Source organism: Pelmatolapia mariae, linkage group LG23, assembly GCF_036321145.2.
Source record: "Pelmatolapia mariae isolate MD_Pm_ZW linkage group LG23, Pm_UMD_F_2, whole genome shotgun sequence".
NCBI classification, from domain to species: domain Eukaryota; kingdom Metazoa; phylum Chordata; class Actinopteri; order Cichliformes; family Cichlidae; genus Pelmatolapia; species Pelmatolapia mariae.
In genome coordinates, this window is record NC_086246.1 from 18,871,051 (window position 1) to 18,897,417 (window position 26,367).

General features: G+C 39.2%; 2 protein-coding genes across 6 annotated transcripts in view; one reads left to right on the plus strand and one right to left on the minus strand.

Moving 5' to 3' along the window:
* LOC134621351 (protein FAM184A-like) overlaps positions 1-8,231 on the plus strand; it is a 72,563-nt gene extending 64,332 nt beyond the window's left edge. For 2 of the 4 annotated variants that reach the window (XM_063467808.2, XM_063467809.2), the window contains exon 24: positions 820-918. In XM_063467808.2, the coding sequence (XP_063323878.1) occupies positions 820-828 (9 nt within the window). In that variant the 3' untranslated portion in view covers positions 829-918. Of the gene's footprint in view, positions 1-819 lie in introns of all 4 variants that reach the window. The other 2 variants (XM_063467811.1, XM_063467810.2) reach the window with 2 other exon arrangements.
* A 1,195-nt stretch (positions 8,232-9,426) lies between these two features.
* On the minus strand, positions 9,427-25,861 carry pln1 (phospholamban 1). Of its 2 annotated transcripts, none has more exons than XM_063467877.1 (2): positions 25,758-25,861; positions 9,427-11,371 (listed from the first exon to the last, which is right to left on the minus strand). In XM_063467877.1, the coding sequence occupies exon 2, from the start codon at positions 11,217-11,219 to the stop codon at positions 11,058-11,060; it is 162 nt and encodes a 53-aa protein (XP_063323947.1). In that variant the 5' UTR covers positions 11,220-11,371; positions 25,758-25,861; the 3' UTR covers positions 9,427-11,057. The 2 variants fall into 2 exon arrangements, with proteins under 2 accessions (XP_063323947.1, XP_063323946.1); XM_063467876.1 differs by lacking the exon at positions 25,758-25,861 and adding an exon at positions 16,732-16,807.
* Between the last annotated feature and the right edge of the window lie 506 nt (positions 25,862-26,367).

Consider the following 26,367-nt stretch of genomic DNA (forward strand, 5'->3'; position numbering starts at 1 on the left):
AAAGTTCAAAAATAAAGAGACAGGAGAAAAAGTCTTTACCATAGTAAGAGTGTTGACATTAAAAGGTTTGTCCACTAGAGGGCAATCTGCAGCTAATCAGAGCACACTTGGGCAGAGAATAAACAAGTAAATAAATTACCATGCAAACATTAAGGAAATCTGTTCGTATATTGTATGCCTGAAAGAAAGTATCGGCTGATATGTCGGAATATCAGATTTTTTAAATCACCGAGTATTGATATCGATCTTAAAAATCCAATATTGGAGTTACGTTAGTTTCCAGAGGGAAGGGGGTCAGCATTGCTACCTGATAGCAAAAAGGTCCTATTGATTCTCTTTTAGACTTATTTTGTGAATGAGCATCCCACCTCACCATGGTACACTGGTGGCATGTCCAATTCAGGATGTAGAAAAAGGATTTGGTGATTTGAAGTTTGCGTTATTTATAATTTTAGGTTTGGTGTTTTAGTCCCAAGCTCTCCTTTGTGCATGTGTCCTTAAATGTGGGCAGTCTAAGTCTATGTCCATGCTGGATTTTGGACATTACACCACCACTTCTTCACTTGTATGACATCGAGTAGGAGCACTCACTGGATCTCCCTCATTATGCTCTGACAGTGGCTGCTGCCAACGATCACAACAAACAAGGCAATCACTATTATTTTCTGTTCTGTGAAGCTCCCGAGCTTGTCAGCTAAAAATCTGTGAGCATCTGATTGCATACATCTGTAAGCCTGTGAATTCCTGACAGAGCATTTCTCTGTCCTCGAGCTTCTGCCTCCTCATTATTCTAACAGATGTTTTTCTTCCCTCCCTCAGCCTTCCTGAAGCCAACTCTGCGACACCATTGGACCCTGTGCGGATGAATCCAGAAAAAAGCAAAGAATATGTCACAAAAGAAGAGGAGCTGTACGCCCAATACTTCACTTTCTGACTCGCTAAATCCCAACTGTGTCAAAAAAAGGAAGTAATGGGACAGAGAGCTAAAGTTGGACAGCGATCAAACTGCAGGTTTTCACAGTCATTTGGGCGACATGAATATGAGACGTCCTCTCCTCATTGCAGCACTCCCATCTGTCGTGTGCATTGCTGAGTGAATTTAACCTTAGGGCTTCCATACGTGGTGAGCACGATGAGCAGTGTGGCTTATCAGTGCTTCATCATGAAAGTGTGCATGGCAGAAAGAGGTGCCATAAAACATTAGTATACAGCGATTTGTCTTTTACATTTATGCCATCTGTTATTCTGCAAAAGAGGCCATTTGTATGAGCTCTCATGCTACCCAATGTGAAGAAAATTACAAGTTAGAAAGAATTAATGTCCTCTGAATTTAAATTTAATAATTTATATTACACTGAAGTTTAAATGCGTGGCATGCTCTGCAGAGATTTCCCAAAGGGAGTAGCATGTTTATTGATGGCGAAGCTGGTGCTTTTAATGATTTCATCTCATTTTTTAAGATTTACCGGTTGCCAAGCGATGTAAAAATGTATCCTGTTGCATTTAAAATCTCAAATCAATATGAAGACTCTGATTAATAATGAGAGTAACTCTACACGGTGCTTTTTGAACACCGTTCTTAGGGCTGCAGTTAATTAAATTTTAATCTTGATCACAATTTTGGCTCCTAACAGCTCAAATGTATCATCTGCCAATAGCACACAAAGCAAATCAAGCGCTCACTGAATCACTGCCTACATGTGCCAATCACAGCTTCCTGGATTTTTCCTGGATGTAACCTGGACGAGTAACAACAAAACATGAACTACACAGACCAGACATCAATATAAAATTCAAATGTCCGGCATGCTTTAAGCGGATCATCATTATCATTATTTGGAAACACTTCAGATTTTTGGTTTTAATTGCTACAAAGCGACACAACTAACTAACACTAGTGTACAGAATGCAGTAGTTTGTCATGACCCTACAGATGAATCATTAAATCATTAAATCCTTAATGCAAATCCAGAGCACATTTTAATGACCACTAAATCACTGTGACTTTTATTTTCAACAATATATTAAAACTAGAGATGGACCGATCCGATATTACGTATCGGTATCGGTCCGATACTGACCTAAATTACTGGATCGGATATCGGAGAGAAAAAAAAAATGTAATCCGATACGAAGTACCACAAAATCACCTCACAAAACGTGCTACTTGGGGTAACCCAGCTTGTCGCATCGGAGCAGTATGTGTCACGTGATAGAGCGGCTGTTGTCTGCGAGACCTGTCGGCGGTCTGTTGGAGCATTTGGAGCCTCGCTATGTGCTTCCAAACCGCGGCAGTTCATCTCGGCGAAAACTATCCCAGAGGAGTAAAGCAAGTGTGTAAGTTCATCCCTGAATGTTTGCATAGTATTTCCACATTAAGCTTAACAACTGATATATTGAGCCACAGCTGGACTGGCCATCAGAGTTCCATATTGAGGCGAAAGGGAAGCGATTTGTCCCGTAGTTCAGCTAGAATTTAAAAAGTAGACACACTTCTTTTTAAATTCTACTTCTCTCATTCATTCCCCATCCCTCTCCTGTTATTACTTCAAACATGAAACTGATCAATGATCAGCTGATCGGCTTTTCTGCCTCAAGTCCGTCTTGTTTGTTTATCGCCCACTTTGTGCTAGAAAGAGGAGACCAGCGGATAAACAACAGCAGCACGTTTAAGCGTGATAAGCTGTTGTTAGACTTGATTTAATATTAATTTCTAGTATCAGCTGAGGTTTTCTGGAGCCACAGCTGTGAAAGCTGCTGGTCATGATATCGGTTTGGATATGTGGTGAGAGGGAAACATGAAGATGAAACCAGGAGATGTCCTTACTGAATCATCAGAGCTGAACAGGTGATGGAGAAACAGGTTTACCTTTTAGGTGACATGAATGAGTTTAAGGGAAGTTATGAACTGTTTCTGAGAGACAAATAACACCAGGATCCTTTTCTACGTAGCTGACAGCTGGTAACTGTGCAGGGGCGGGTCTAGCAAAGTTTTGTCGGGGGCCAGTTTGGACATTAACAGGGAGATGGGGGCACAAAGAAATATTTTTCTTTGTTATGTCATTTAAAAACTTTGAATAAATAATTATCTGAATCTTACAACAAAAGTGGTCATCTGATTAAATGTATAGAAATCCATTATTCTATATAGTAACTAATAAGTCTAATATACACCCTAGTAAGCTATAGGACTTTTTCCTTTGGGAAGATGCCATCTGTGCAGTCTGCAATTCTGTTGAAGAAAGATGTTGAATCTATTTAATTATTGAAAAATAATTGATTTCTGTGCATTTGTCTTACACTTGCATTAAATTAAAGTTGATTACATTGATTAAGGGTGGGGGGTGGTTCCCTAATATTTTTGCTGGGAGTTGGCAACCCTATTAGTTAGGTTGCTTAATATTTCCTCTAAGTACTCTTTAAAATACCAGATTAGGGAGGATGGTGTAGGTTTAAATTTATTAGATTGATCAGTGTTGCTGAACTATAAAATGTTTTGGGTGGAGTGTATTTTTTGCATACAGGTATAACAGAATAGCTTCAGTCTCTTGTTTTTTAAAACTTGAGTATGAACTTATACAAAATGCAGCAAGATATTTATAAAAAAAAACAAAACAGTTTTATTGATTACAAAATACACTATATCGGATTCATATCGGTATCGGCAGATATCCAAATTTATAATATCGGAATCGGTATCGGACATTAAAAAGTGGTATCGTGCCATCTCTACTTAAAACACACCTTTCACTTTTTGGGAGACATCAAAATAAAACAGATGTGACAGTCAACACAAAAGGTTTCAGACATTTTTCATGGTGCATGTTGGAGGTTTATTTTTTCATTTCCAAAAACATAATTTGTTTATCACAATTCAGTGGGCTACATACTGGACTTAGAAAGTGGAAACAAAAGTATCCATTCTATCACGCTAGTATCAATAGCGGGGTTGATATCAATACTATCGATGTTTGATGATCCACCCAACTCTACCAAAATCAAATCTTTAAAATTAAAAAAGCATTTTAATGTTGGATTCAGTGGGCATTGACTTGATTTTGGAGCCAGCCCCAAGTGGCCATTTGGGGAACTGCTATTTTTACAATTTGGGGAGCTGCTTTGTTATTATTCAGCAGTCTAACTAAATGTTTTTTTTTTCCAACAAATATGATGAAATAACTTGTAAAAAGGGTCATAATCCTTACATGTTCTGAACCCTTACCGATTTCAAACATTCGGAAAGTTTAGATAAACACTTGGTCTATATAAAATTATCATTTGAGCTCATGTAAATGTTCACGGTGTTGCAGGTACAATTGGTGTGTTAAACAAAGTTTGTCTTCACAGCTCATTAATGTGTCTTACAATTTGTTGTCTGACTAGAAGTGCTTTCAGAGTTCGGACAGGACAAAGTGATAATGCCTTGATACTTGCCTTTAGTCTTTAATACTGTAGGTCCATCTGTTGTATAAATATGCATTTGTCATTCAGATGTGATCTTGAGGGGAATTGGCCTTGCTGTTCATTCGAGTTGTGTTTTTGGCATCTGCAGTACGATAAACTGGAGTGCGCCACAATAACGACACCAGCAAAAAGAAAAAGACTAACTTTAGCTTGCTGTCCCAACGCTTTGACCGTGTACATACAATAAATGTTTGAAAGTCCTTTTCAGATCTCTGAGCTATCTGAGGGGTGCTTGATTTACCACTTCAGACGCCTCAACAGTCTCAGGAGGGGAAACATCAAGGTAAAGTGAATCAAGCACCCCTTGTCTTTTTATTATTCAAGTATTTATATTGTAATAAGCTACTGTTTTTCTACGGTCTGTTTATGACAATGGTAGCCCTGAGACGTTCAGAGGAAGAGTTCTGTCAGCGACACGCAGACATTGGTTGACTCCTAGAAACATTTTTAATGCCAAGGAGTGTTTAGTTCATTACCAGCTAGGAGTTCGTGTCAGTGGCACAACTCTTGTTGCTGCACGTCTCTGCCTGCAGAGCAGACCGTAGAGCATGTGAAAACAGGAACACTATCATAATGCTGCTGTTGCTCACTTGAAATCTTCTTTTCTTTGGTGTACTGTCTTGTTTTTTTGTTTTTGTTTCGTTTTTTTTTTTTTTTTTACTTGACTTGAAAGTTTACATAGTTCCTTGTGATGAAGTCCATTCAGTAATCTGTACAGTTTCCAAACTGCATGGTCGTCATCAGCCTGAAAGAGGCTCTATTTGTTACTTCTTAAAAAGCGGATAGAGAGACAGTAATCTGAAGAGCTTACTTCCTCTCACAGTGACACCGCCGGGTTCCACCTAACCACAGAGACACGTTTCAGTTCAGTGTGATCGATGATCGATGCTCGTCTTCCATAACAGGCTCGACTGAGGCTGCAGGTTTCAGGAAGTGTTTGGTCTTTCACCGTTTTGAGTTCATTGTTTAGGTGATGTAGGACAGGGGCAGATGAAAGGAAAAATCAACACTGAGTGTCATAATAGAACAATTTGTTGTGTGTGTAAAACTGATATTAATTCATTCCATTTTAAAGTCTTTGCATATATTTGAAAGAAAGATTTAAGCAAAGGTTTATATTAACTTTGCTTTTGACTGGAAACAGCCAGTTTAAGATTATCTGTACCTCTGGGACTCATTTATTGACTTGTTTTGTCTTGCATCTCATGTGCTTTGTTGGGTTTTTTTTCCGAGCCTGGCACAGTGATTTCCAAGATTGTCATTCCCATCTCCTGGCTGGGGTTTCAGATTAAATTGACTCTAACTGTAGAGCTGGGCACACATTTAGTTACAGTTGATTATGAACGCAGTCTGGACTGACTGTACAAGAAGAGAACAGGCATGACCCATGATAAATCATTGCGTTCATATTAAGATTTTTTTTTAAACATGTATAATATTTGTGTCACCAGCAATCAGTCCTATCAGGGACGCAGAGGCCTTGTGTTTACCTAAAACATCACTCCTATCTAAATTTACCCCAACTACAGAAGATGGTAGCCCTTAACTTGCAGCAGGCCTGTTCTGGAAGTAGTCTATAATGCCCTCAGTTTTTTAGTATGTGTGTGTGTAAGGTGTAAAAACTTTCATTTGTCAACAAAGCTTCTATAATGTGTGACATGTTGTGGAAAACTCATATTGTGAGAGTAGATGTTTGAAATCTGTCCATGAGGAGAAAGGTCCTCGATTATTAGTTCTCGCTGTCTCTCGAAGACCAGAATTTGCTCCAGAAAGTCTCATGTTTCTGCTCTCAATGAAGCAACTATTAAGCATAAACAAGAAAAGCAATAATCAGTAATCAGCTTTTTTTGTGTGATATATATGAGTGTATCCATTTTCCTTTGCTCGTAATCATCATTCTGTTTTTGAATGTCCTTTAAGATCACACTACCCTTGATATCTGTAGATGCTCAGAGTTCAGGTTCAGTTAGTGGATCATTCATAAGAAACACCTCAGTGTTCTTTCATTCTGCTCACTTAGGTGTATTTACCAAGCGTGACTGAAAGCAAGCTCGCAATTACAGCCTGGTCTATATCAATCTTCTCGTTTGATTGAAGCTAATATGACAGACAGGCTGTCTCATTAAAGTGAAGAGTTAAACACTTCCTGAAACCAGATTGAGACATGGTTGTCTGTATTTGTGGCATATGGGAAGGATGGCAAAAATGAGCCATTACATAAAGGAATGTGACAGAAAGTACTGCAGAGCATTCTGTGGCTGACCCTGATTCACTTTCATCAGGTTGAGAAAATAGATTTCTATAAACAGAGAACTGATCAAATGAGTAGTTTGTCAGTGGCGTCATAGTGTCCAACTGTCCCATATGACAAGAATGCAGCGTCATGACACTGAGGCTTTAGTTACGCCGAATGTCATCATTAATTACACTAAACGGTCCCACTGTAAATACTGACCTGTAACATGACAAACCCCAGCAACGGACCAATACGTGAACGTAAACTGGCCATATCCTTCCTGGGATCCTGGCCACGGTACACCGAACCACAGCTGGTTCATTCCTCCATGCACACTGTGAAGATTTATTCAGATAACTCTGCTTTGAAATCTGCATCCAACAATGCAGAAGCCTTCTGTTTCTTCTTAGAGCTAAGTTCTAATACATTTTCCTCACAATCACAGATTTTGCTGCCTCTCCTTTCATTTTGCTTGAGGTCACAGCTCTTTCGCTTTTTCAGTGCACACTTTAGTTGCATTGTTAACCCCAGCTGGAACCAAGAAGCACACCTTGGGGGACTGTCCTGATAGTTAGAGGATCGTTCCCGTACTTAGAGGCGTTTCACTCTCCAATCAGTTTTAAATTATTATACTATGGTTTAAAATCATAGAGAGACTTGAAAAATGCTCAAGAGAGGTAGCCGGTGGCTTGAAGCAGCTGTTGAGGAAGTAGTCAAAGATTTAATTCTTAGAAAATGATTTTCCTCATCAAGAGGAATTTTTCTGTTTGTTGCACAATTTTTAAAAAAAATTGTTTTCTGAGCACTTTACGGACTTTTTGTCCATGTTTGTTTGAAAGTTGAGACGTGGAGATCATTCAGCAGTTTCACCAGGTCCATTAAGTGGTATTTCTGGAGCTCTCAGACGTGTTCATAGAGACGAATCCAGAACTAAATGGGCATTATGGTGAGACTGGTTAATTTTAATGAATAAACATATGGTATGGTCCTTTAAGTTTGATGTTATTTAGTAGTTTGACATAACCTAAAGGGATTGTTTATTTATTTATTTACTTATTGCTGTTTTGTTTTTAGATTCAACATGTCCGTGTATTTGGTTTTGTCATTAAATGTACTATTTATTTTGTACTTTTTTTGTATATGCTCATATATTACTTTACTGAGTTGATGCTTTAATTTTGTTCTTACATGTCCTGCCTCTTCCATTACACATTTTCTTGGCTAATATAAGATATTGTCTTTAAAATTTTAGCTTTTCAAAATGAATTGGGATTCCTTGGTAATATCAAGCAGCCATTGGAGACCCATAGAAACTGCAGAATCTGCAGAGAAATTGAAGTAAGTCTGACATCGGTCCAGTTACAGGTAAATACAACAAATGTGTTGCAGTTTGTAACAACTGAATTAAAAAGTAAATTAATGTCTCCCCTGTAATCTGTCACCTAATGATGTCTGTCTTGTCATTTTTTTGAAGTAAAAAATATATACCAGTAATAACAATAACAATATTTATTTATATTTATATTAATTTCTGTTGTATGTTACAAAACAGTAAAATTATGATTGTGAGATAAAAAGCTGTCGTTGTGCAATTCTTCTTATAAGATTTGTGTTGAATCTACGTCCGAGTATTGATGGTACTTTTTTTGTACTCTGCACATATCTGAACTTGCAGTATTTGAGGATTTTGAAATACACAATTGGATATTTCCAGTTTGTTAAATGTGATATTACAGATATTTGTCTTTTCTGTTTCTATAAATAAGAAAAAGTAATTTAGATCCAAATGAACCCTCATGCTTTTGTAAGCCACCAAATGAGGAACTTACCTCGGCTAGCTGCTAGCATACACTGTATGCTAGGTTAGAAGAAGTTGGAGACAACTGCTCTTTACTTTTTGACTTATATAAACATGTCTTTTTATATAAGTTTAAGACTGCAAAGCATTTTTTCAGTTGTCTTTTAACCTACATATGTAGATTTTTAAATGTCAACACCTTTTTCAGAGTCTTGTGTTTATTTCAGTGGCCATGACCAAAGCTAGCAGATTTTGTTGCTAACACTATGCTCAAAACAATTGTTAGGCATATGGTGTTCAGATTTATTGTTTTTTTGATTGACACTACAAGTAACTATGATCCAGTTAAGACAACAAATGGTGAAACAACTAAGAGAAAACTAGTCGAAGGAGATTTTCAGAAGGCTTTTTCACCCAGGTATTTTTCAACATTACTGAAATTATTAGGGAAATTATCCATCTATAAACATTAATATGCGTATTCTCAATATGTTTTGGGGCTTAAAAATCAAACATTGCTTCAGACTTGCAGACTGTTTTTCACAATAATAATAATAATAATGACTTGAATAATGTAATGAGTGTTTTTAAGCATTACTGATAAATCAATGCATTTTTTCAATTTCTGAGTATTTGCTAAATAGAACATCTATAATAAATGAGTAAATGAAACAACATTTAATTTTTTTTAAATAGAATTCAATTCACATTTGGGTAAATAGTCCCTTGGCTGTGGGTGGCAGTGGAGATTTCTCATATGTTCTGGTGATCACAGGTCAAGGAAAAACAAGCTCTTGGATGTAGGCAGGCGTTCAAAGGGCTGTAAAACCAAAACAGTATGCACATGGACTGTATGGACAGATAAAGACAAAGGATTTGTCACTTAAATCAGACGCTACTTTTAATTGTTTTGACATGCAGTTTATTTGGTGTTCCACAGTTTAAAGATCAGGTGGTATATTTTCAAACGTACATACAAGACAACAAAAAAACAACTAATTCATACTCACCTATGTGCATCTCATTATTTTTTTTTAAACATTTTTAGTCATAGTACGTTTCAAAAGCAATGACATGATTTTATAATTAGGTATTTTATTCCAGCGCCTAAAACAGAGTCTAGTTGCAGTAAAGAAATTGGCACTACGTGTAATCACACCATGCAAAGTGAGCTTTCTTTCACAACTGATAGTGTATAGACTGCATGTACCTGTAAAGCACACTGTAAAGCAAACCCTTTCACTGTCACTTTCAGGCTGTGCTTCACACACACTCGTTAAAGGTCTGCAGTACTTAGAAACGTTTCTAAGTATCATATCAAGTATGTTTATATATGTTAATTAAGAGTAAGAAACACACTGAATAAAATGGCAGACATGCTGCACCTTTGGGAGTGAGCTGACTGGCTCAGCATAATTAGTTCAGACAGTGATAACAGAGCTTCATTTTATAAATAATGCCATGTAGATTTAAGATATGTGTCAAATTTCTCAGCAGAATTGATGAAAAACAGGGTAAAAATAATTTTACATTTAAAATGATCCACCATGTCTTTTGTGATATAACCACTGGGCGGCGCCAGAGTTTGAAATTTCAATAGAATTGCAAATTTATTAACTTTTTCATCTTCTTCTCTTCTGAAGACGTCCTCAGTGAAGAAATCTGAATGTCAGTGATAGTGAAACCAGTAGGTTTACAGCTTTAGGCGACAGCAGGTTTAGCAGCGTATGTAAGTGAATTGTAGCCTCCATGATTGGGTCTATGCCCATCTGTTGTAACTGTGGACCAATAAAGAGTGGCAACAACTCAACTACTCAACGGACATCACACATGGCAGCTTTTCTAGGGCAGCAACATTACATTTTGAGGCGCGCTCATCTCAGACTTTCCCCCTGCTAGCTTTTGCTAAACTTGTGTTGCTGAAAGCTTTTTTTTTTTTTTTTTACCAATAAGCAGTTTCAGGAAACCTCAGCGAAACCTCAGTGTTTTCCTGTGATCTGTCTGTGGTTTCTGTCAGCGGCACACCAAGAAAGACGTGAAAACGCTCATGGAAAAAAAACATTTCCAGCCTGTTTATCTTTCTGCTGGGGGGTTTGGGTTGGGCGGGGGTTTACAGGAAGTAAAGGGGGGTAGGCTTGTGGGAAATAGAAGTCAAACATTGGTGATGTATTGATATTTCAGCATCGCTGCACTTACTCGTGCTTATGCGTGCATGGCGGGAGTCACTGTCCTCTGCAAGCGAGCACAGTGTGAATCTGAATGAGCAGCAGGAAGAGGTGAAGGTTACAAACTGCTGGAGTCGGGTCACTTTTGATCATTCCCTTGAGACACAGACAGCGCAGCTGATTCCCGATCAGCTCCCACATCACCCTTGAGCTTTGTTGTGAATTGAGAGTTTGGCCAATGCCTCTGTGATCCTTCTCTGCGCCTTGCTGGTAAACGGGGTTAAGCTGATACATGCCAATTATATTATTGCTTCTTATCTTTTTTTTTAAAATATATCTGCATGTATCAGTGAAACCCTCATCTTTGCCCAAACTCTCTCTCTACACGTGTCTCTCAGCTGCTCAGCAGGACAATGATGTAGATGAGAAGCAGGCAGATGAGGATGAGGGTGAAGTTGACGAACAGCTCCTGCAGGTTCCTCTTGGCCTGCGGGTTCACCTCGATCTGAGACGCTCGGCGAATGGCCGATTTGGTCATGTGCTGAACGCGCTCCATGGAGGCCGGTTGCAGTTTGATCGGCTCGACTGGGAGGCGAGGGAGTTCAGGTCAGGCTGCTGGGGCCTGTTGTTGTAGAGATGGGGGGGATGGGGAGGTGTTGATCTGAAGATGAGCTTGGGTCAGGTGGCAGTCGCTTTATCTTCTCTTTTCTAGTGGCGAAATAAAAAAAAGAAAGACTGTTAACACACATGAACAATGGGATTTCAGAATCACCCCAGGCCCTCGTCCCCTCATGTGACCTTTCCATATCAGCACTACAGAGTGTGATGATAAGATGGCTGCTCAAGAGGCGCCAGCTGGGGCCTGATGATGTGTTAAGCTGGAGTGTAGTCTGAGTGGCAGCAACACAAATGTCATGACCACAGTCCTGGGACATGTTTGTTAAGAGGGAGGAGGAAAAAAAAGAAGTTTCTCATGACTTTATAATATGTTTTGTCCCCCCTCTGTCATTACATCCCTATCAGCTGGGGGTCGTAGATTGTAAGCAGAGTGCGTAAGCAGGAAATAAAAGCACGTCACACAGTGCAGCTGCAGGCTCTCAACACTGGCTTAAATCCCCTTTTGTCATCTGATCTGTGACTTTCCCCAGATCAGAGGCACCGTGACAAGGTTACTGTGCTCTCGCATTAGAGGCTCCTGCACACAGCGAAAAAAAAAGAAAAGAAAAATCTTCCCACTTGTGCATCGGCTGTGCCAAGTTCTTTTCTATTTTTAACAAGATTAAAATCCACGCAGGCGCACCCCTGCTGGGTACATTGTACATTACATCCCGCATTACAAAAAGAAGCTCAGCAATCTACACACAGCTTAGGAACCTGAGAGCTTTGCTGCTAGAAGGTGTAGGTGTTAGGGTGGTAATCCAGGAGTTTGGAGGTCCTCTGTGCAAAGTTTGAAGTTTATCCTCAGGGTGGCGCTAAAGGAAAAGTGCCCCATACTGCATAGATTATGACTTACGCTTATGATACTTGAATTGCACTTTCAAACTCTAATGTGCCATTTTTATTTTTATTTTAAATCTCGTTTCCTTGTGTCTGTAAAAATAAAAATAAAAAGGCAGCCATGGCTATTTTTAATCATTTCACTGTTGTTCCTTCCACCCCCGTAATCTTCCTCTGAGTCAATCATTATCACTTGACATGTTGACACTTGTGCACACAGTTTCTCAAACCCCACGGGTTAACTCTCCAGCTCGCTTGCTTCAGACCTCACTGAAGTGGAGCGTAGAGTGGCTTTGGAAGAAGGAGGCTTGAGGGGTTTGATTTCTGGTGTGATCGACCGGTACACGGCCGTGTCTTAGCTTTAAATGACCTGTGTGTACAGGCTGACAGAGTTCATTAATTCAGCGTATTAACCTGATTAAAGATTTTGGGTCACACTGGAAAAAGACACTAAAATCAGCTGTTTTCATGCCGGGTGACGAGCACAGAATTGCTGATTGTGTCCTGCATGTGTCTTTCTTATCATCATCACCTGTTTTATCTCAGGCACATGTTTGACCAGCTCCCCAGGACGTACATATGCTGTTTGATCAACACAAACAATCACTGTTACTCATAAATCCTTCAAATTCTCTGTATGTCCTCAAACAAATGCACCAAGAATGATCAGAAAGTAATCATGCTGAACTTTTTCTGTCATCTGTTTATGAGTTTTCTTCTTTTCTTCCACCCCACAGAAGCAGCCAGCGAAACTCCTCTTTCTATCAGTGTGAAGAGATTTAACTACACATTGAATCCCTGACATATATTAATATAAGAGAACGAGGAGTGGTTTCAGCAGTACGTCTCTTTATCTACGTGATAAAATAATGCTGCTGTAGTAAATGAAAGAAATCTGTCTGTGCTGAGTCTGTGCTTAGACAAATCTGGTCCTCAGGCCTTATGTTTGACACCCATGATTTAGAGCGTTTGCGTTCAGTCTGGACTTTTAAACTCATTAGATTCTAAATATTTGGCTCCACATAGAAGTAGCCTTTGCCTTTATCAGCTGTGGAGCTTCAGGGTGGCCTGAAAGGGACAGGCTGAAAGTCCTGTTTGGTTTGGGTCAACAGGTGGCGCTCTTTCAGCTCATTATTTGTGGTTAAGGGCTATTGTTTTGAGGTATTTTCTGTAAGCACAACACCTCAAAATGTTTTGTATTCATGCTGGTTAAACGTTGTGTGGGTGCGGGGTCATGTCGTCCACTGAGGTCTTCAAGGTCAACTCAAAGATTTATTGGTCAAAAATTGACAAAAAGCCTTAAAACTTACTGAAAACTTACTGATTCTTACAAGTCATCATATAAAAAGTACAATTTAAAGATTTAAAATGTCTTGTCACATTTGACCTCTGACCTCTTCTTCAAGGTCAGTAGATTGATCTGAAGGTCAAAGTGCTAATAATGCTAAATAGAACTATTTAAAATGACAGAAAGCTTTCAGACTGACACAACTATGCTTTTTGAGTATAGTTGATACAGGTTATAAAATAACTATTTAAATACATGTGCAATCCTCCTGAATAAGTATTATGTTTGGCGTTTTTTTTTAAACGAAATAAACTTTTTTTTCACTTCGTATTTATCACTAAAAATGTCAATTTTTACTAAACAGTAAAATGAAATCTTCACGTCTGTGTATTTCCTCAGCTCCATCTAGTGGTCTGTAGACAAACTGTTTGGACTAAAGCAATCAAGAAAAATCGTTGCTTGTGCGTCTTCTGCACAGACAGTTTGTATTCTGGGCTTCCCTCTGACAGCAGCTCAAACTACACCTAAAGATATTAATATTCATCCGCCCCGGTGTTTCCCTGCCCGGCTCAGTTCCTCTCAATCATCCTGTGCCCGAGGTCATGAGCCTTCCACTTCCACTCATCTTTCTCTCCTCCTTGCCTCCTTTTCTCACTTTTTATATGAGAAATTAGCATTTTTGTGCAGCTTGTAGTTTGACCTTTGAGGTGAAATTACATTCACTCTGTATGTCAGTCTGCACACCGCGTGTCTGATAACAAGTGAGCCACTGCTGCTTGGCTTAATCCTTGGCTGGTCAGCCAGGCTGTGCTTTTCTTTCTTGTGTCTAGAGTGCAAATAACCCTCATTTGCACTGCATGAAATGAGTGAAAATGAAATGTTGACAGTAGATATAAAGCTTTCCTCTTTTTTGGTCCACATAGGCACACCTACATCCTGATACAGTGCATTCATCTATTTTCTTATTTTCAGCAAACTCTTTACTCGTCATCATTTCCTACTTTGCTTCTTAGCCTGTTTATACGTCTCATAGGGCCACACAGACTCAGCTGTTCCTCTCTCAGAGATTAATCCACACTACTATTCCCAAAATAAAAGAATGAAATGGGAATATGATGGAATCAAGTGGCTTAGAGCCAAATGTGTCACAGGAAACATGGTCTAGCTAACTTCACAAACACCTTTGTTTAGGTTGAAGCTGTGGCCTTTATTTCAGTGGTAATTTTGCAGTTTAATGGAACACATGAGCCACTGTGTCAGCCCCAAAAGGGCTACTGATTAAACCTGAGGGATTATAATATTTATTAATAAGCTCCCAGGCTTCTAAAAGTGTTGGTGATAAAGGATCATTAGCTGAATGCTATCTTGTGTCCTAAACAAAAGTCCATAATCTCAAAGCAACTCCAGATGGATTCAATTCAAAATATTCCAACAATTCAAATTAAAAAAAAGAGAGTCTGGGTTAACTGTAATTTCCCATCTTAGCCACGTCCTTTAATATGGAGAAGTCCCCAAAAAGTAAGCAGTAGATCATTTGGGTGATATTATTTTTCCTCCTGCAGTTTCAGTAAAGCAGGTTAGGAAATGAACTCAAGCAGAATCTATGTTTTACTTTACTGTATCATTCTGCTGCTACTTTTAAAATGTATCTAAAAGGGCTCACGCAAAAAACACAGTCCATTTAATCACTTGATTATCTTATTTCTATTTACCGTGCAAAGCTTGAGGAGAAGTCTGTTTTTATTTTTAGATTATCACCGTTAAAGTGCAGATTGCTCCTCTGGGCTGCTGAAAGGGCCGCGTTGTCCTATAAACACAATCAGCTGTTGTTAGCCGTTCTTGCCAAGCATTAGATTTCTCCAGTGTGACCAACACAGAAGTGGAAAATAATGGTGCTGATGTTACTGGTAATAAAGTTTTTAGAGATGGAAATAGTTTATAAATAAACTGAATTAATCTTCTGTTTTTCTCCTGTAAGTTTTGTCATTGTGTGCCAGATCGCTCAGGTACATGCACGCCACTTTCTGCCCACTTTAGAGTCTAAAGTGACACTAAAAATAAGTCATTAGCGATGCTTTTTGTCTTTGTAATCAACGTCAGCACTTGCAAGAGAAGTAGCTGGTTGGCATTTCCTCTTACAAAATGATTGACAGCTGTGAAGTATGTAGGTTAGACAGATGCATGGGCTTACTGATGTTGACCTGTTACTCTAATTGGGTCATGGCTAGCTGCGCCCACTCTTTGATAGCAGCTGTTGGGAGCCAATACCTCACATAAATCACTTTAAATTTGGCGGCATATATATATATATATATATATATATATATATATATATATATATATGTATATATATTACTCTAAAACATTAAATAGATATAGTGTCTGAATATAGGCGTAATTATACGTCTATTAAAAAACCAGCCTAATGTCAAAAAATGTAAGGACTTTATCATAAATATACATATGTAAAAATATATACATGTGTAATATTGCATTGTATAGCATGATTAAATATAATTGATTTCTTTTTTTACCAACTGTTTTTTGTATTTGTCACATGTCAGAAAGAAAATCTTACCACCCACTTCTTTCTAGTGTTGCCTTTTTATGCGTAACTCGCTCCATGTACTGTATCTCCTTGAGAGGTCATTAAGTAAAGATACATCTAAAAGTAGCTTAAAAATCTTATTATTATTATTTTTTAATGGAAAGGCATCTAGAAATAGAATAAGATTATCAAATGGAGCAAAAAAAAAGAAAAAAAGAAATACAGTGAATTCTCCTGGACCACACTGGGAAATATTGTATATCGTACTGTAGCATTAAGTATTATTAAGATAGAGTTGATTTGACTCCTGAGTGCTTTTAAATGAAATCATGTGTTCGAGATAGGAATGTAAGAAGCTGGGATAAGTGTTTATACCTCTGGGAGTTTTAGCCCAGTCCCTGTTCCCCCTGCTTCTTTCTACAAAGCTTTATTTACTGTAAGTGAGCAGTGACTTTATAAGAAGCAGTGATTCACATCGTGCTCCTTAATATCTTAACATAAAACATCTCCTGTAACAGTTTAACTTCTGCAAGTACAAATGTCCTTTATGTCCCTAACCAGTTAAGTACCTGACTCAAATAACTAATCTCATCTACCAATAATAATACGTTTTAATGACTCTTCTTATCACAAGATTTACCCTACTGGACTTTTATCCCGTCTGTATCATCATTTATCATCATCAACTCTCTGTCAGCCTTCCTAAAGAGCAGCTCAGAGGATGCTGGCTCTTACCTGTCAGATGAGAAGAGAGCTGGTTGGAGTTTGAGAGAGAAATGTCAGATATGCCGTCCTCTCCAAGGCTGTAAACACAGTGAGAGATGGAGAGAGAGGGAGGGAGGGGAGAAATAAAGGAGAGAGAGAGAGAGAGAGGCAGGACATCCCAGGAAAGATTTCAAGAGAGTGGGGATACCAAATTTGTATTAGGGCTCCTGAATTATACATGCAGCCACCGGCACGTACCGCTGCATTTCAGGGTTCAAGTTTGGGTGAGAGCTGAAAGCTGAGATTGCGAGGTCATTCCCTCGTTTAAAACAACTCAGTCATATACACAGACATTACAATATTTTTTGTTTCTGGCTCTGTAGTAGTTTATTTTTGATGATCCAGTATTACTGTTCATTTAAAATTTTTCAGGGATAGCATGGTAATGCTCTTAAGCTCTCTGGGCTAAATGGCTAACGTATTAGCCACACTCCTAGAGCAGATTTCTTTTCTGGGAAACTTTTTTGGGAAATGTGGAAAATTTGCCAGCTTTAGAGGAGACACCTGTACTGATGCACTGTGCCCATCTGGGAAGAAAGAGATGCTTTATGTGTTACTGCCATGCCACTTTATCCTTTGTTTAATGCATTAATGACGTGGCTGCTGGGAGGGGCCAAACACGTCCCTGTGATCACTTGAAATCTGGCTTCCGATCAAATACCACACCTAGACCACCCTATTGTCTTCATTATCCTGGCAGCCTGATATACACTTGGCACATGTGTTGTACTTTTTGAACAGCTGATGACACCTCTAAATTTACAGTATACATTTGGCCATGACCACATCATTGAAGAGCCCGGGTATTGATCCTCTGGGACCTTGAAATTGTTCAAGCAGCCACGGGAAAGTTATTTCTCTTCTATTGCTTAACTCGCTAACTCTGTCTTTTGCAGCTGGTGGAGAACAAAAAACAGATTTGTTTGCCTGGATGTGAATTTAATGTGTCACAGTAATACTTGTGAAAGCTAGTCTGCTTATCAGATCCATTCATTTTGAAGCTATTTTAAATTCGTTAGCTGTGAAGTTGGGACTACCTGACATTGTATGAATTTCATTAAAGAAAAGTATTTTTATCATTGTGTGTGTGTGTTTGCAAAGTGTGTGAAGTCCTGGACAGCATCATCCACTTTGGAGAAATCAGTCGAGACAAGGTTTCAAAAAGAAGTCTGTAAAAAGTAAAAATAACCCCCCCGCTGTGGCCCAGAAAGCATTGCATCTGCCTTATATGGGGAATCAGCATGTAAACAGGCTGTCAGTCACGTACTGGGAAGTCTGCTTTGTTGATGTTGCTGGTCTCTACTCCACACGGATACACGCTTCAAACAATCCGAGAACACGGGTAAGCAGATAGTTCTATCTTTTATGACAGCTGTATTTTTCCTAAACATGAAATGGAACCTTGATCCTCCCTCTGGGAGACAGCTCCACTGTTTCAGGAACATTTGTAAATAGGAAATTAACATAATAATAAAATAATATTAGCCGAGAGTCAAAAGCACAGTCAGAACTGTTCATGAAGAAGAATTTGTTGTGCACAAAATCATAAGAAAAGGAAGTTTAGTAAGAAAATAGACTGAATTTAAATCTAAGGAGTAGTGGACGTGCTGTACTTGGGACATTATTTCCTGATACATTCTGAAATCCAAAATTAGCCATTTATCCTGGGACTACATGTGTCCAGATGTTGTTGAATGTACAGATTATGAGTGTTCTTAACAGATTGTTTTTAAGCCTGCTTGTCGTGAGTCATGCAGGGTTAGTAACCTCTGAAAGTCTTTGGTTAGCCCCATTTAACCTGCAGGACTGTCTGGAGGCACCTGGGACATCCTTTGCTACCTTGGATGAAAACTTTTGGCGACCCTGATTTCGTAACAGTGGAGAAAACTTGTCAAACAGTCAAAAATTATGACTGTCATCTCTAAAAGGCAGTCTGGAAAGTATCAGGTGGAGAAACCGACTGCGCTGACTGCAACGGTGACGGAAAATTTTCAGAAGAGCTGATTGTTTTTTAAAGCCAGTAGCCAGATGATAATGCACTGTCCAGCAGCTATGGATAGATAAACAGGGCTGGTTGTCAGAACTATAATAGTACAAAGTAATATGGAAATCAATACATTCAATTTTCTTGGGTTATATTCGATCACCTGAGTTTTAAAGGTGTCCAAACACTTGACATACTATCACGTTTGGATAGACTGTATACATACACTCTCATGAAATCAAGGACAGGTGAATTAACCACTGACAGCAACACTAAAATTGAAGCCTAAAAGGTATTTTTTCCAATAACTATGTAGTTAGAGGAATGACAGATACAGTGCAGATTGTCTTTTTAGAGTTGATGAAGTTGCCATAAAGGTAGATTTCAAACTACTAACTAAAAATCTATCAGTAATTGCTCTAAAAAGTCAGTATTGATCTAGTCGACTGACCTACTTTGGCATATGTAGGACAAAAAAGAATTTGGTATCAAGCTGATGTATTAATGTGAAATATATTTGACATATGCTAGGTATAGACAGATTTTTGGCAGCAGAATATTACTGCTGATAATCAGCAGGCGGGCTTTCATTCGGCAGTGGTGAGGTGCCAGTGGCCGACTGAGGGTTAGAGCTCATTGTGTCTTTGTGTTTGTTTGATGCCAGGACTGAAGGGATAAATCTAAGTCTGGAATGCACAAATCAGTTGCAGCTCCGAGGTGCTCTTGAGCGAGGCTCTCGCACATCTGAGAAAGCTCTTCAGCTGTGGACAGATCCAGCTCCTGCTGCACTGGACAGCCTCCAGGTGTGGAAGTGTGGGAGTGGGAACACTCCTAAAACTGAGCCCACTGCTGTCACTGGAAGTCTAAAAATAACACTCTTGGCAAAAATAATCACTTCTCTCCTGTTATGTAAAGTCCTTTGAAAGTGATGATAAATATTTGCGTTTATCTGGTAGATTAAGTGTCTCTGCACTTAATTTTCATTGTCATCATCATGTTCTGTCTTGCCTTCATGAGCACACATAGACTTTATGTCCAGCTGAAAAGTAATTATAAAATCTCTTACGCTAGGAAAATAGTTTCCTCCTTTTTTTTTTTTTAAATCCCTAGAGTGGTGCAGCTCTGCAGCCTTACATGGTGAAATACCAGACTGCTCTAACCCAAGACTAGCAAGACAGAAAGATTCAGAGGGAAAGAAACAGCTTGACTCATATTAAAACAAAAAACCAGCAGGGCAGAGAAAACAGACAGAGCTGCTGCTGCTACCAGTCAGAAGTCAGAGATTTGCTCTTCTAAACAGAGACGCAAAAAGAAAATACTGCACTTAAAACTTTTTTTGTGGTTAAACCTGTAATGAACACAGCTGGGCCTTTCTCTAGCAGTCTAAGGTTTTGCACTCACTCAAAATTCTCGCTGCACACATACAAAGAAAATATATTTGAGTAGAAGCTTTCGTGTTCCCCAGAGGATGAACTTCTTGTATTATAGATTTTTTTTCATAAACTGTATAATGAATTTTAATGACCTGAAGTACATCCACAGGCCCTGAGTGTTGGATCTGAATGACAGCAGCTCAAAGACAACAACAACATATGCAAGTTTTGACACTTGGCAGCCATCTTGAAATCTAACCTGGCAATTAATTATGAGATATTTTGAAGCATTTTCTAAATTAACAACAGCATGTGTAGAATCCGTCACGGGTCTAACACATGGAGACAGACAGACATTCACACTCACGTTTGCACCTTCCAGAGATTTCAGTGGAGGCGCTTGTGGTTAAACCTGTAATGAACACTTGTCTTTAAGCAGATCTCATCACCACTGCAGTTATTTCTGTACCATTCTGCTAGCCACCAAAATCAAATAAAGGGCGACAGGTACCCCCATACCTTGCACTTAGGCAAAATACAGCCAGCTGGCTGGAGCTGGTCCGTGGACTATTTTAATCCAGGCGAAGATCCCCTAAAAAATGAAGAAAAAAAAACCCCCCAACAATATTCAGAAGACAACAAAAAGTCAGTATTAGGCCTCAGTCACACAGGTAAGAGGCTAATCCGAGACCCCCTGCTCAATATTTCCTGATTGTTTGCTAAGAGAAATTGGTGATAAAGAGGTATTTAGTGGTGCCCTAAAAACCTCTTTGCAATTGCTTTAGTTGCTTGCAAACTGCTGCAGATTTGTCTGCAAACACTTGTCAACTATTCACAGTGGTAAAACTTTGAAAGTTGCAACTCAAACCAGAAACAGAGATTGTCCCTCTTCGGAGTATAAGTTGCGCTTTTTGATTAAAGTGTTGGTTTCTGTTGTAAAGCACAACGTTTGCTTTCAAGGCTAACAGCCTCAATTTCTGGTTTGTGTCACACTTTTCACGGAGGCAGACATTTGATACACCCGGGGCTTAGCCCTAAAGGGTAGTATGCATGTGGGATTTGGGGGGGGGGTGTTAGAAATGACTGAAAGATTAATTGGCTCTGTTTTGAGTTTTGTTCAAAAAAGAATGACTTCATATAGGGAAAAATATATATCACATCTGCAGGACACCTTAAACTAGTTTTTTAATTAAGCAGCAAGGCAGAACAAAGTCGGGGCTGTATCAAGACACGAGGACTAAACCCCAATTCAACCAGACACAGAACTGATCCAGAATTAAAACAGGACTACAACAGTTCAAAATCAGGACTACTTAGGACTTAACTGAGACAGAACCAGAATCAGAACTAGATGATAGTAGCACTAAAAATCATCATAGACCTGCACTACACTTATTTTTTAATTCTACCAAAGTCCACTATTTAGATTGAGAAAAGTTTATATAATTATTTAGCCTTGTTGTGCAAACAAGCCTGCATAACTTAATAAATATAGAATTTGAAAACTAACAAACCTAAAAAGAAACACTAGGTACGAGATACATGAGTACCTATGATACGGTGATACTTTTGGTAAACAACCATTTGACTAACATGTGTGTCTCACCTGCTCTTGTTGCATCTCTGTTCTGTCCTCATTCTCCTCTCCCTCTCTGTTCCTCTCTCTCCCTCTTTGTGCTGACAATCAAGCCAAACACCAACATCATCAAATATACAGTTGAAACCAGATATTTACACACTCTTCAGATAAAAACAGACACACTTTTTTAATTGTAACATCAAATCAGACTAAATGTCTGAGGCCAGTCCTCCGGTTAATAAACCTGGGCATGAATAACTGCAGTGAACATGAACAGCAGCAATGTTTGTAGGGTTACTGACGTTGGGCTAGCTGGCATACAATGGTCTGCTACCTGGTGTCTAGCTACAGAGCTATGGTTAGGATAATATAAACACATTAGAAGAGCAAAGATGGAGGACGAATGGGAAGTCAATGGGAAGGTTCTGAGCGGCAGAGACGAGTGGCAGGAAAAAGATGCTAAAAACAGACCATTCAGTCAACTTCATCTGCGATGATCCATCTGTCACACCAGGTGAGTCACTAGTACATGAAAAATTCATATTGAGCTATAGGACCCAGAAGCACGGCTGATATGTCATCATTTAACGAGCAGATAGTCCGTGTCATCCAAGAGTGACCACTTCTTGATGTGCCCAACAAAGCTCCAGTTACTCACTCATCTCACAGCTACTTCACACATAATAACCACACATTGTTGAAAATGTAAGTGGAATTCCTGAAATACTGCACACACAGTGGTTTGTGGATGTTAGTGGAACTGGGAGGATGATGAAATGACCGGGCTGTGAAGTTTGTACTGGAACCAGGAGAAGAATTCTATAATATGTCGTGGATAAGTCTATAATATATACTTATATACTTCATAGAATAAGTATTACGTAAGCATTCGCTAACAAAAGGCAGCTGCCTTTCATCATAGAACTAATATACATGCTAACTGATTACATGTTAGCAGATTTTCCTAGCATTCATTAGGCTTTCAAAACGTTCTTTGTCATTCTGTCAATAAAGTTGTCCTAATTATGCATGTTGATGTATGGATGCATGCATAGATGGGCAAATAGAGGATAACAGAGGGTGAGGGCATTTTAGGGGTGAAGAGGGATGGAGGAAGGGTTTACCCCATCAGCTGTGTTTACACTGGAAGACTTAATGCTGCTGTTGGCGGCTTCACACACATTCTCTCACTCTCGCTCTTTCTTTCTTCCTGCTCTCTGTTCTCCAGATATAGCCAGCTATGCGGAGAAGCCCACAACTAGCTTTTCCCCAGAGGCCCTGTCTAAGAGCAGGCTTTATCTGATATGGGCTTCTGAGGAACAATGCTAACAACTGACACACAGCAACAGCTCTCTTCTCTGACTCACGCTAATGACATTAACGTGTTTCAGAAGCCAAGATTAGATTTCGAAAAATCACATTTAGAAACTCAGGTGGGTTAAAGAGATCTTTGGGTGGTTTTGGGAAAGTTTTATTGAGCATTTGCAGACAATATATACTCGAATCCTTCGTCACCAGTGGGGCTAAATATGTGAAATGCCTTGCTTTCAATAGCGGATGAAGTACACCTCAAAGATCTTGAAAGGACTGCCAAGCTCAGGTTTTAGCCAAGTTAAAATTAATCATCAATCCTTTACTGAGCAGGGTTGCAAAGCATGTCCTGGCATTTCTCACACAGCGAGTTCTTCATCAGTATTCACGCTAACGCACTCAGCCTAATGTGATTACAAGGCTGCTCCAAATGCACAGACCACACACACCTTGGTCTCATCTAATTTTAATGACTTGTTTGGATCTTTAATGTCTGCAATTAAGACATGCAGTGATTTTAATATTTAAATGGCAGTGGGAGATGCATGTTTGGGTGTGTGTGACTGTGTGTAGGTGCTGATGTCACATGTTATATATATGAGCTGTCAGCTGAACAGCTAAAAATTGTGTCATTTATATACAGTTGATCCAGTAGTTTCTTTACATTTTAGTGGTTTTTAGAAGGTGCAAGGCAACAGAGTTGCTGTATGTGTGACATGATCGGTCCTGACATGAAGGAAGGGAAAGCCTGTTTGAGCCTGTAGGGAAACATGTCAGCCTGAATGATCAACAAATGACACATACAGGAAAGTGATTTTTCCTGTGCTACATTGATTGTGAAATTCTGAGCTAATGCCATTGTTAGGAATTGCAATTTGTCCACTGTCAATGCTAATATATTTTTCTGAGTATTTAGTATGTTTTTGTTGTTCTCTATTTCTCTCTTTGTGCCGTAGAAACAAGGAAATCTTTCAGCTCGTTGTGACATCAGATAAATATTATTATTCCATCTTAATAATTAATATCTGTTGGGAAAAACTCATGTTCAGACCGAATATCTGTGGAAGTTCTGTGTGGAATTTGATACTGATGTTACAGCAGTACACCCTGTATCAGTTCTAAAGTTTTACATATCAGGACATAATAAAATATTATCTGGTCTTTACCTTAAAATGAGATAAATACAACCTAAGATGAACAACAACACCCCTACTGGTTCCATAGGAATTAGGAGGGTGAGCGTTAGTGAATTTCCCATAATGCATCGATCCACATCTGGCAAATGTCAAACATAGCATATGAGCACAAACACCTCATACCAACCGTGAGCACGGTGGTGGAGGAGTGATGATTTGGGCTTGGACACCCTGCAGTCATTGAGTCGACGACAAACTCATGTGAACACCAAATATTCTAGAGTCAAACTGAGATCATCTGTCCAACAAACAAAGCGTGGTCAAAACTGAGTCATACAACAGGACAGTAATACCAAGCACAGCAGCAAATCTACAATGAAAAAAAGAAAAGAATGAAGGTAACGTCCAGACCTCAACCCAGTTCAAACGCTGTGTGTGACGTTAAGAGAGCTCAATGAACTGAAGCAACAATGTAAAGAAGAGTCTGCTGAAAGTTAAAGACCTGGTAAGAACTAACTAATGTTTTGTGTCTTGATATGTAAAACCTTAGAAGTTGGATTATTTTTCCCCCCATTAATGATATTTTGTATTTTACTTATTTTTTAACTATATATTTATATATTTAAACTCTAAGTTTAAGTCTGAGTTCTTGGCTGGCAAAGTTTAATCTCTTAGCTGCCTTTCTTAAAGAGTAATTTTACTCATGGCCTTATAGGCTTATGCCAGTGGGTGTATTAGTGTAGCACATGTCCCACAGTTAAACATGTGTGTCCTTGCAGAGGCATGTGTTCAGCCCCACCCTGAACCATGAGTGCACAAGGCATCAAAGACCCCACAGGGTAAATCCTGCAAATGCCATGTTTTTGTAGCCAAAAGCACTGATGTGAGATTGATTTTAGATTTCAGTGATTTTTGATTTGGTTCTTTTGACCTTTTCCAGAGTGTGACTCAGAACATTTGGCTGGAGACACCATAGTGTACATCCTGCAGACATCCAGGCTTAATCTCATAACTCTTGCAGCCTGCTGAGGCATCCTCAAGCAAAACACTGAATCCTTCACATCCCAGGGATACTGCACCGCTTAGATAAAGAGTTTCCTCCTCAGGGGTCAAAAGGCCCACAGAAGAGCTACCAAACTCAGATACCAGTGGTGTCAGTGTTAAATTACTGTGAATCAAAAGCTCCCAATCTACTTAAATCAATCATTTAAATCTAGAGTAGCCATCATCCATCCCTATGACCTAATATCAAAAATACACTCAGTCTGAAGTATCCATCTGTCACATTGCCTTATATAATCAACAAAGCCACCTCATCTAGCCAACTAAAATAAATCAGACACACTCAACCTGCTAAGAATGACACACCACAAATCCATCAGTGACAATAGCTGGCATCCTGCAGCCATTACAAATCCGGCCCACCTAAAGTGACTCAAATGACTTCTAACCGAGCCTGTTGATGGACCACAATGGCCAAAAGTAACCATAGCAGGCTACTGCTGTAGCACTAATCTGGCGCACTCATGGTCGGGCATCATACTTTTCAATAAACCTCATAAAATAAATTCTGCCAGGTCTCCCAAAATAAATACCCCACAAATCCGCAGCACCTGATCGGCGTTGTCCCCTCTGTCACGTATCCAAAATAATCACTCAAATCCAGTGAGTCCAAAGGACGGCATTCCCCGGAGATACCCGCGGACAATCGCTCAAATTCGGAATGTCCTGGGACACTCGTTCCTCTATAAATAACACAAAGCCAGTACACTGGAGTTTTGTGCGCACTTGTCAGGCATCTGAAAATGGAAACCCAGATTGACCTACTGTATCCACTCTGATATCAGGACTGCAGTTTGGATTTTATACAAAGCGCTTGTCTGTGTCTAAGTCTGAAACACAGAAGTGAATTCATCTTCATATTTTAAGATTAAAAGCAGCTGGGACACTTTAGTGACTGTTCCTTTCTTACTCCACACATTAACCCCTGCTCTGTTTATCTCTCCACAAACACACGGGTGTTTTAAGATTTGTCTCATAATCTCCTCTTAGCAATGCCAATAAAACCTAAAATTATCCCACTTTTTGCTTCTCTTCGAGCTCCTCGCGAGGGAAGGTGAGAGCTAAATGGTGGAGGAGCTGCTTTCCCCCCTCCAGAGATTACAAGGGAAAAATAGGAAAGATGATGACTAAACAATCATGTAACGCCAGAATACAGACCTT